This window comes from Eptatretus burgeri, chromosome 5 (assembly GCF_056783735.1).
Source record: "Eptatretus burgeri isolate ZD-2024b chromosome 5, Ebu_testis_v1, whole genome shotgun sequence".
In the NCBI taxonomy this organism is placed as follows: Eukaryota; Metazoa; Chordata; class Myxini; order Myxiniformes; family Myxinidae; genus Eptatretus; species Eptatretus burgeri.
In genome coordinates this window covers 8,819,691-8,832,190 of record NC_140965.1, presented here as the reverse complement: position 1 = coordinate 8,832,190, position 12,500 = coordinate 8,819,691, and the positions used below count along the sequence as shown (strand labels likewise).

The 12,500-nt window shown below is 30.9% G+C and overlaps 1 protein-coding gene across 1 annotated transcript in view; it reads right to left on the bottom strand.

Annotated features, from left to right (window-relative positions):
• LOC147025809 (uncharacterized) overlaps positions 1-12,500 on the bottom strand; it is a 22,271-nt gene that overhangs the window by 8,642 nt on the left and 1,129 nt on the right. The window contains exon 2 of the mRNA XM_085880345.1: positions 11,830-12,500. This exon is cut by the window's right edge and continues 413 nt beyond it. Coding sequence (XP_085736471.1) covers positions 11,830-12,500 — 671 coding nt within the window. The remainder of the gene's footprint in view (positions 1-11,829) is intronic.

The following is a 12,500-nucleotide window of genomic DNA, read 5'->3' as shown; positions in this document are numbered from 1 at the left end:
AGAAATATTCCCTGGTGTTTTTGAAAGTTCATTTATAAATAGATGTGTATCATAGTTGGCGCTGTTGTGAAGAAAGACTGGAATAAAAGAAGGTAATTTATAATTAAGATTACAACAGGAATGAGCGGGACCTCTATATTTACCAGTAAGATGACAATGGTCTCTAACTTTAGACTCCTTAATTTCCCCCTCACAAATATGGCAGATATTGTTCATTCTAAATTCTAATTTTTCTTCTTTGGTTAATTTCATCGGTTCATTTGTTTCTTTCATTAATTTAGTGAGTCTTATACAATCCTTTTCTAATCGTTTTACAAACTCTTGTGAAGCATTTTTTCCACGATAATGTTCAAGTTTGTTATACTTTTCTCCAACAGATGATTTGATATAATAACAGAAACCACAAGGAATATGTTTTTGATATTTATTTGTATATGGTTCTTTTGGATTAGGAGAAGCAGTATTTATCTTTTTAAGGATACATTCAAAATCAGCGTATATCACAAATGGGTGCATGATAGATTTATTATAATCTTCAAAATAAATCTTTTCACCAGGTTTAGGCATTGTAATTACAGCTGATTTATGATTACTACAATATTTTGAATGTTGTTCTAATCGTTCTTTTGTATGAAATGAATTAAGACATCGCTTACAAGGATATATTTTGTTTGCTGTTCTGAATACCTGAGAAGAGATTAATCTTGATAAATTATTGATGTATGTGTAATGTGAATTCTTTCCAACACTAAAATATAAAAGGTCAATGTGTGTTTCTTCATTTTTATAGTTGTTTGAAATTTTTAATATTTGAACTTTGTTTGTATCCGTTAATCCATATACATTAATAGAAAGATTATTCTTTTTCTCAAATTTAGGAATATCTGTTAATGGCATTGGGAATTTAAAATCTTTAATGTCCAAGGTATTCTCATATTTCATATATTGTTTTACTCTTTCTGAATTACATTTTGGTGGATGTAAGTGAGCAAGAACAGACCAGAGAAAACATTTATTATCATTGTTCTTAATATTAACAACTGCCTTCTTTAGTTTTATTTCTTTTGGTAATTCAATATAAGAAGAAGCTTTAAGAGGGTTTGATTTTAGAATGTGTATATCTAAAAAGATGATTTTTTTAATATTGAATCCACTTCCTACCACTGTATTATCAACATCCTCCTCTTGTCTTGATAGTTCTTCATAAACTCCACTATTCAAAAAATCTTGAAATGATGTTATAAAATGAAGATCTGTTCTCATATAAGGAGTTTGTTCTTCATCTTGTCTTTTCATATTCATTTTCACTCCCATATAAAACTTTAAAGTTTTTATTTCTTTTAATGTCTTTTTAATAAATTTTTCAACATCGGGTTTCACTATTTCAATTGATTCAGCTATTGATGATGGACTGGGTTCTCCAAATTGAAAAATCCTTATTTTTATATGCCCTTTAAATGCCTCATCAGTGTTTTTAATATAATAGTCTCCCTTTACTTTAAACTCATTTTTCTTGTGTTTTTGTGATTGAAGATGTTGATTATAACTACTCTTCAAAACATCCTTTGAACAGATATCACAATGTTTTCTTTCCAACTCAAGAGGAGATATTTGATGAAATAGATTAAATGTGTGTTTGTTGGTTCGGAGGTGTTTTCTATAATGTTTATATTCGTGATTACAAACATCGCAGTACGTTGTATTCACCATATTTATAGAATAAAACTTTGCTTAAACTAAAATTTTCTTGATGAAAATTTCGTTTAATTTATAGGTGAATCTGTGCTTAAAAACATTTTATCCTCCAACTTTTTCACTTAATAAATACAATGTTTCAAGACACAAAAGACAAGTTTCAATCAATCTCTTCATCTGTTAAAGATACTGAGAAATATGTCAAGGATGTAAAATTGAACAAAGATAAATATAACAACTATTGGATAAAAACTATTATGGTAAATAATATGAGTTCTTCAATTTCCTTCAGTGGAAGGGCTTTTAGTATACCTGGTAGAACATCAATTAAAGTATCTCTAACAAAAGTTTCTCCTCTCCTTCTAGTAATATATTCAAAACTAGAAAAAGCAATGAAACAAGAAAAAGTATCAAAGAACAAAAACCTTATGGATGAAGCTTTAGAAAGAAAAGATAAGACCATCTGTAATATGCAAGGAGAAATTTGTATTTTTTTCAACAACCCTAAAGATGTAAATCTTGATGAAATAAAGGATGTTAATATATCAGGTGAAATGACATTTCGTTCAATAGTAGTTAACGATAATTTTAAAATTACCTTTAATATAAAAAATGTTGTCGTTGAATCTGATAATGAAAAAAAGTATATCGATATCGATGGTAATATACAACTGAAAGTATAGATGAATTTCAGTTTAAGTAAAGTTTTACTTTATAAATATGCTAGACTTTCCTGATTCTCCATATGACAAATTTGAGAATTGTCCTGCGTGTGAAAGACAGGGATTAAACACAGAGTCAAAAGCCTATAAACAATGTATATTCTGTGATTATCTTCTAATTAATGATAATAAAAAATATAAAAAGGAAAATAATTCTTTTAGATTTACACCAAAAATGAATTACTTTACAAGATTGATTAGAGAAATGAATGTAAAGTATGAGGATGATAACACACCTTTCCTTACAAGGGAAGAAACTGAACATATAAGAGAAATGTTCAAAGGATTGTTGTTGTATATTATTCATGGATGTAATTTTCAGGGAAATATCAACACAAGATATTGTATAAATAAAATAATGGATTATCTTGAAATTAAACCTGAACTTAGGATAAAATATAGAGTTTCTAAAAAAGCCAATAATAAATTAAATAACCTGTTTTTCAAATATATAAATGAATGATTTTTTACCTATTTGGGAAAATAAGATAAAATTTAACAACCATAAAAATCTCCCAAATTCATTAAGATGTCTCATAGTTGGTTCAAGTGGATGTGGAAAAACCTGCTTACTTTTAAAAATGCTCCTCACTCCCAACTTTTTAGATTATGACAATTTAATAATTTTCACAAAGTCGAGTTTTCAACCAGAGTATCAACTACTCTCACAAGGTTTTAATGCTGGTCTTCAAAAAGAAGATATAATCGGTTTATTTAAACGTCAAAAAAACCTAAATGATTATAACATTGAAGATATAATTCAACTATTTTGTGATACACAGAGATGTAAAAAGAAATCAAATCTTATAACTTGTATTCTTAGTGATAATACGGATGATATACCGTCTCCCCAAGATTTGGATAAATCAAAAAAGAACCTCGTTATCTTTGATGATTGTGTTAATGAGAGAAACCAAACGGTAATGGACAGCTACTACACAAGAGGGAGACATTCTTCTTGTAATTGTATTTATCTTAGTCAATCGTACTTTCAACTTCCTCGTCGTTCCATCAGAAACAATGCTAATACTTTTATTTTATTCAAGTTAAATTCAATAGATATCAATAATTTTTGGAGAGATAATTGTTCTACATTATGTAGTAAAAAGAAATTTGAGGATTATATGAAGCACACGACTGAAAAATATAAATATATTGTTGTGAAACAAGATGAGATATTAAGGGATATATTTTTTGTTTTATAAACAATTACATATATAAATGACAACTATTATTATAAATCTTGTGGGTAAATCTGCTTCTGGAAAAAAACTTTCATAAATCAAGGTTCTTGTGTAGTACAAATGAGAATATTGTAAATTTACTTAAAAAACACCCCGTGATACGCATTGTATCAACAACAACTAGAGCAATAAGACCTGGAGAAGTAAAAGGTGAAGATTATCACTATATTTCAGTGGAGGAACATATGCGATTGAGGAATGAAGGACAAATATTTGAGGAGGTTTCTCTTGGTACAACAAAATATTCACATTGTAAGAGTGAGTTAAAGAAACTAAAATCTGGTGGTGTTGGGATATTAGAAACTAATCCAGAAGGAACGAGACAAATTATTAAATATCTGAGCGGAGTGAAGATTTTATCATTCGGTTTTGATGTTGATGAAGAAACTCAACACAAACGTATGAAAAGCAGAGATGCAAGGATTAGTGAAGAAGAAATTACAACTCGCATTAATGTTAATAAAGAATTTGATGAAATATTTAAAGAAAAGGATTTATTTGAACACATCTACTTGAATGATGAAGAAAAGGAAAATTTCCCTGTTGATCTTTACAATTCATTAAATGATATTTTACAATAAATAAATGGATACAAAAGAAAGAGCAAGAAGATTTAAGGAACATCAAGAGTTGGTTTCAAAAGTTGTAAAACAACAGGAAGACATAAAGAAGAAACGCAGACAGAAACTAACGGGCGAAGAAGCATTTGAAAAAAAACAAGAGAAATTTTTTAAACCACTTTTAAAAACTTCCCAAGAAAAAATGAAAGATGTTTCCACAGTTCCCATAGTAGAATATACTCCTAGAAAGCTTCAAATGTTAAAAGATTTCAGTCAAATGACGGAGGAAGAATTAGAGCATATTGGAGAATTAGAACATGATGAAGGTTTATTTCAACAACTGGAAGAGATTAATCAACCCCCTGATTATATTGTGAATGCTGTTCAAAACAATGAATATTCAGCGGATTCAAAAACCAAAGCAGGACTCATTCCAACAGAACAACCAGCAATATTTCATCTTGTTCAAGAAAAGGTATTGATATTTAATGATGAATTAAGGTTCTTAAGTTCTGCTCAACCCCCTGTTAAACTAACTCCGAGATTAATGTTTCTTCTCACAAAAGATGGAAGACAAGGTTCAACTGTGAGGGATGAATCAAAGTATATTGATAAACCATTGGATATGGAAAATAATGATGATAGAGTATATATTGATTTGCTGAACACTCTAAATTATAAGGTTATTCTTTCTGGTAAAAGTAGGAAGAATGAGAAGGAGAAACACATTATTCAGGCTTTAAGTATCCTTGGTTCAGGTATTAGTTTTCTTCCAAATGACCCATCGCAATTAGTTAATAGACTGTTATTGTTGTTCGGCAGTAAGAAGGCTGGAAATAACAATTGTTTTAATGAAGCATCAGCCATTTTAGACCAGTTGATAAACATGAAAATAATTAATAAATCTCAATATAAAGACATTTTATCTCATATTAAATAAGATGAGAAGCACAATCCTGAGTTTTAATTTCACAACAAGCGACCACACATCTTCATTCCCATACCCACTACAACTTGACACAACAAAAGAATATGAGGCATCTTTATTGTCCATGGAGACTTATAATACCTTATTTAATATAACCGAGAAAAATGACAAGTTTAGTTATAATCCGGGAAGTGGATACAAAAGGATAACAGTCTCACCCGGAGCATACGAGATTTCTCAAATATCTTCCGAAATTGCTCGTCTTATGAAAGAACAGGGTGATGAACCAAAAAATATTGTTATAAACATTCAAAAACATACTTCAAAATCAACGATTAAAGTTAAAAATAACTACAAGGTTGATTTCACAATTGATAATTCATTTAGAGAGTTATTAGGTTTCTCCTCAAAAAAGATTGAAACTAATGGGACGTTTTACAGTGATAATGTCATTCAAATATCCTCAGGAATAAATTCGGTGTTAATTCACTGTGATTTGATTGATGGTGCTTATAATGATGGATTAAAAACAAATACAATATTTTCATTCAGCGCATACTCAACCCCAATTGGTTATAAATTCAATATGGAGCCTAAAAATTTGGTTTATCTACCTGTGTCAGGAAAAACCATACACAGAGTAAATTTTAGGATAACCGACCAAGATAATCGTGTGATCTCTTTTAATGGAGAAGTTATATCCATCAGAATTCACCTACGTGAAGTTTTTCAATAAATAAATACGATGGTTATTGTGAGGAAGCACGAGTTGGGAAAATATAAAATAATTACAGGGGATGGGATGTTCCTTTCCCCGTACTACAAGGGTGAAGGTATGTATCTTGGTAGAGGATACTATAAACCTAAGAGACAAAGGGGTGTCGGACATCAATTTAGAGGAGATGGGATAATTGATACTCTCATGGGTATTGGTTCAACTATTCTTAAACATAAAGACCTAATTGGTTCAACTGCTTCTGCTGTGGGAAATGTAGCAGGTGCTGTAAAGAGTATAAAAGATGCTCAGAAAGAATCTCATAAATTACAAGCAATAAAAGAAATTAAGAAAGGTAAAACTCAGTTGTCCCCCCAAGAACGACAGAAAATAATTCAAATACTTGGATCAGGGTTTCAAAAGTTTTAACATCTTTTTTCCTAAATAAATACAAGTATGGAAGCAATTGATAGTATCTATGATTTGGATGATACTATTATTATCTCAAACTCCACTAAAAAAGAAGATTACTTCAAGGTAAATGCAATAACTGGAACAGACTGGAATACAAATGGTACAAAAAGTTTTGAAATAAATAATCAACAAACCTATTTGAATCTCTCCGAAAGTTTCTTGTTGTGTAAATTTAAATTCACTAAGGCTGGGAATAACACAAACGCTACACTTGTAAATGATTTCTTCTGGAAAATGTTTGATAGTGTGCGATTGTATATTGGAACACAAGAAGTTGAAGCGGTTGATTATGTCTCTGCTGTATCTGAAATGATGAAATTTACACTCTATACATTCAGTGATAGAATGGGAAAGGGGTCTGTCGAAGGTTTTATTCCTGATATGTCAACGGGAACAAACACAGACCCTGGATATATTCAAAGGAAAGGAATGTATAATGATGATACAAAAGCAGAAAATAGTTTTACTGTGGCAGTTCCTCTTAAAGGTATATTTGGATTTTGTGATTATGATAAAGTTCTGTATGGTCTTAAAATTAGATTTCAACTACAAAGGAATGATAATGAAAATAGATTGCTTTTTGGTGTTGGTAATGCTTTTGGTGATCAGAATAAATTTGTAATTGAGGAGATGAGTTGGTATATCAGTGAATATACTCCTAATCTTAAAACAGAAGAGATGTTGAATCGAAGACTTAACTCAAAGAAACCACTCAGTGTATCATACCTCAAAAGAAGATGTCAACACGTTAAACTCAATCAAACTACTTACACGTGGAATTTGGGTGTTCTGGAAGGAAAGCCACGATATCTGTGGATGATTTTTAAAAAGCCAGATGGTGATACTGCGACTGATAAGAATAATGCATTGAGTGATAATGCTAAGGTGAAACAACTTCGCGTTTCTCTAGATGGAACATTTTATCCACGAGATAGATTGGAAATTAATTGGGAAAAAAATGATTTTGCTGAAGCATACAAGTCTTACCAAAAGGTGTGTGAAAGTAATGGAAATAAAGAACCTATTTTGGATATGACAGCATTTAAAAGTTTGTATACAATCTATACGTTTGACCTGAGCGCTCAAAAAGAAACTATAAAGTCTAATCGAGTGGATACTTCCCTATACATTGAAAGAGGAGAGAGTGAAGAAGTTGATACATATTGTTTGCTTTTGGAAGAAACAGAATTGCAGATTAATACAGATAATGGTGTGATGATTAGTCTCACATAATTTTTTGTTAAATAAATGAGTGGCAAAGTACCAACTGGGGTATATGTTAATCAAATCAATCTTCATAAACTATCATCTTGTGTTCAAAATCAAAAGCCTTGTACGATTAACGTTAATACAATTCAGAGAAAAGGAGCAGTAAGAATTGATGTTTTGCTCACAAGAGAACAGGTTAAAATCTTGAATGACACTGGCTCACTTAAAATTAAAATGACAAAACCAATGTTGAAAAAATATTCAATAAGAGAGACGAGTGGAGGATTTCTCCCATTTCTAATTCCTTTATTTGCTGGTTTAAGTGCGGTTGGAGCATTGACGGGTGGTATTTCAACAGCGGTCAAAACTGCCAACGAAAGGAAGGCTCAACTCCAGGCTCAAAAAGAATTGGAAAGACATAACAAAGAGTTGGAGAAACAAATTAGTGGAAGTGGTGTAATTGTAGATTTTGCTGAAAAACTTGAAGGTCTGCCTGATAAAGCGAGATTGTTAGTTGGAGATATGCTTTCTTCTATAGCACAAGCAGGTGTAAAATTAACGAAAAGAGGTAATGGATTATATCTTTCTAATAAATAAATGAGCATTGATGAGTGGTTGAAAGAATTTGGAAAGAATACAACATCAAATTTACAACTTGCCAAATATTGTAAGAAATTAAAAATTCATAATGTGGTTATTTGTATGAGAGATGAATTAACAAATGTGTCGAAACATACAAAGAATATTATTATGAACTTAGAAGATAATGATGGGAACGGTTCTCATTGGGTTTGTATTTTTAATAGTCAAGACAAATATTATTTTGATAGTTTTGGTCTTCCACCACCTGTTGAAGTCATAAAATTCTTACAGAATGGTGTTTATCAAACATTTCAAGTCCAAGAATTAAATTCCAAGTGTTGTGGTCAATTATGTCTATATGTGTTATTTCAACTCAACAAAAATAAAAAATTTTATGATATTATTTTTAATCTAATATAAATGACTTATGTTGGTAAAGATGGTTCTATCTTTGGTGTATCTCAAGAACTGGATATTGATTTATCAAATTATTACACAAAGGCACAGGCTGAACGACATAAATATAATATAAACAAAAATATTAACATGAAAAATGCTTATAAATTAAAAAATTATCCAAGCCCGACTGACGCGAATGACTTGGTGAGATTAAGCGATTTATCACAATATATATATACTTAAATAAAACGGCTGTGTATTCTAAAGATACAGAAGTGTTGATATTATCTCCAGGTCATACAGAATTCACAGTTCGAATTAAAATAAATTTTTATAAAGAAGGGCGTATCGTTTGTATGAGAATAGAACAATGGGGGTATGATATGAATGATTTAGGGTATAATTGGTCATTTAAAATTAACCTCGAAGACCTGGAACAATTAAATCAGTCTCGTAAGGAAGAATATTATCCACTTGGTATCGAGAATGAGTTTTGTGGAGCCACGATTAGTAAACAACAAATAAAAGAATTTAATAAGGGTAAATATAATAATGGTTTTGCCCTTGTTTATCTCATGAAAACAGAAAAAACAGGATTATATATAATAAGTAAGGAAATACAAAATGATTTAACTATGGGAAGATGGGGAGGTGTTTCGTGCCATAATATTATTCTAACATATATTTCTAATACATAAATGACAGCAAGAAGGCTTCAAGAAAATTATCATTTCTGTGTTCAAGCATACCTTCAAGAAAAGGGTATTCGGTATTTTAATAAATATGTTCTACAACATAAGAATGAGGTATTTTCAATAAAAGATTGGCATTATGCTGATGTTGATAAACCGACAACTTTAGATTTAATTAGAATGTTAAATAATGAAAAAATTATAAGGTTAAGAAAAGGTAAGGCTCTTTTAGAAATTCAAAAGAAATTTTATTGGTTTCCTGTTGTAAAAAATTATTTTGGATACAGGAATAACAAGAAATCCTGATGAATATATGTATAATATTCTATGGGGTGTAAACGATTCAAGGATAGTAAGGGATGAGGAAGGAGTTGAAGAAGAGAGGGAAGAGGAGGAAAAGGAGAAGGAGGAGAGAGAGAAGGAGGAAAGAGAGAATAGAGAGAGGGAGAAGAAAGAGAAGGAGGAAAGAGAGAATAGAGAGAGGGAGGAAAGAGAGAAGAGAGAGAGGGAGGAAAGAGAGAGAATGAATAAATATCAAAATATGGAAACCAGTGAGATTCAAAAAAGAATAGAGGTATTAAAGAAAATAACTTATCTCACCAGGGAGGAATACAAAGAATTAACAAGTCTATTTGCAATACTTTCAACAAAACTATTAGCATCGTCAAGCTATTCATTTTAATTCAAGTTTTTTCTTAAATAAATGGAGGAGAGAGTGAAGGCATTTCTAAGGATTCTTTATGTTTTAAAAATTAAGATTCAAATGTGCATGTTGGAAACTAAAAAGGTTTTTGCACTCTGCAGAAATTTTTCTCATAAATAAATGAGTTATTGTCTCAAATGTAAAAAGAAAACTAATACTAAAAATATTTCATATATTAAAAGTAAAAATAACAGGGTTATACAAAAAGGTATATGTTCGGTGTGTGGTTCAAAAAAAAATCAATTTATCTCCAAACACAAACTCGGAGGAGATATACAAAAGTTTTTATCAGGAAGTAAATTTACAACTACTGGAATACCAGGGGAATTACATCTTCCAGGTTATTCTTTCTGTGGTCCAGGCACAAACTTGGATAAAAGATTAGATGAGGCAGACAATCCTAAATCCTGGAGTAAACCAATCAATAGAGTTGATGAAGTGTGCATGAGACACGATATTGATTATAGGAATACCACAACGTTGGAAGAAAAGCATGAAGCCGATAGAGAAATGTTGTATAATTTGTCTCTGATACAAAATCCAACCTTGAGAGAAAAAGTTGATAGGTTCATCGTGAAGAAGATGATTAGTGCTAAATTGAAACTTGGACTTGGAAATTCAAAAAACTTATAGGCTCTAATGATGCCATTAAGACTGAAGAGCAATTAGCTGATGAATTACATAAACCAATATTCACAAAGTTTCAGAGAAGGAAAGTTTATTCCAAGGAAGTTGATTATATCTGGTCTGCTGATTTGATTGAACTCAATAATGATAAGGGGTACAAGTATGCTTTAACCGTTATTGATTTGAGGAGTAGATATGCGTGGGTTGTCCCTTTAAAAAACAAAACAGGTAATACTCTTATGTTAGCTTTTCAACAGATATTTAATAAAAGTAAGAGAAAACCTAAGAAATTGTGGACTGATGAGGGTAGAGAGTTTTATAACAAGACATTTATGAATTTTCTAAAAAATAACAGTATTACATTATACAGTACCTTTAATGAAGGGAAGGCAGTTGTTGTTGAACGTTTTAATCGTACCTTAAAAGAGAGACTATATAAAAAATTCACACAACTCGGTTCACAACAATGGTCATCTTTTATTCAGGATATTGTGGATAAGTATAATGACACGATTCACACGTCAACGAATATGAAGCCATCAGAAACATTTACAAAATTAAAATATGAAAAGAAAATTAATGTCAGAAAACCTAAGTTCAAAGTTGGTGATATCGTAAGAATATATAGGTGGAAATCTCATTTTGAAAAGGGTTTTACTGAACGATGGACGAAAGAACTTTTTAAAATTGTTGATGTAATAGATACAGTTCCTTGGACTTATAAAATATATGATTTGGAAGGGGAAGAGATTTTAGGTTCATTTTATTCACAGGAATTACAAAAGACAAAACTAAGCAGATAATACACCTTTGTGGACACTCGAGGGCCAAGTCCGAGGTGTATAACAGTATATAATGTGTGTCAAGGGGGACGTTCTTAGATCTGTGAACCCCAAACACAGAATCCTCAACTGAATAGTCAAGGCTTAACTTTTGTTTGTGTGTGTGTGTGCAATGGGAGCAATAGGTTGGCGCTTCACTCCCTCCTACTATACACCGTTGTGGACACTCGAGGGCCAAGTCCGAGGTGTATAACAGTATATAATGTGTGTCAAGGGGGATGTTCTTAGATCTGTGAACCCCAAACACAGAATCCTCAACTGAATAGTCAAGGCTTAACTTTTGTTTGTTGATGTGTATGTGTGTGTGTGTCCCAACCCTCACATTCAAAATCTCAACCCCAACTCAATCCTCACCCAACACAGTCTTTTTCAACATGAGATTTCCACCTATATATATATATATATATATATATATATATATATATATATATATATACATATATATATATATATATATATATATATATATATATATATATATATATATATATATATATATTTTACGTTTTTTTTTTTTTTTCTCTTCTTCCAATTCTGTCTTTTAAGGCTTTCAGGTTTGATGACATAGAAAGAGGGAGTAAGAACTTTCTTGATAGGTTTAAATCCCAAAGAGTGATAGCAACTCCAAAAGTCTCCAAAATATAAATAAATAAAATAATAATAATAATAAATAAATAAATAAATAAATAAAAGCCCCCAAAAAAGTTTCAAGTGTCCAACATAAACCCAACTTTCCAAGTCTTCAAGGTATAACCACATTCCCGTTGAGTTTCCAAGATATGTATCACATTGTGAGTTATCAATCCAGAACCCACATTTCAAGTATTCAAAGTAAAACCAACTTGCAAAGTCTCTTAAGGATAACTCATTTACTGATTTTTTCAAAATTTGTGAGTCTCCAAGGTAGGACCCATATTTAGAACCATCTTGGCAGAACCCTTTTCCTGAGTCTCCAAGGTAGTTATTTAAACCATCAAGGCAGAACTCATTTACTGATTTTTTCAAAATTTGTGAGTCTCCAAGGTAGGCCCCATATTTAGAACCATCTTGGCAGAACCCTTTTCCTGAGTCTCCAAGGTAGTTATTTAAACCATCAAGGCAGAACTCA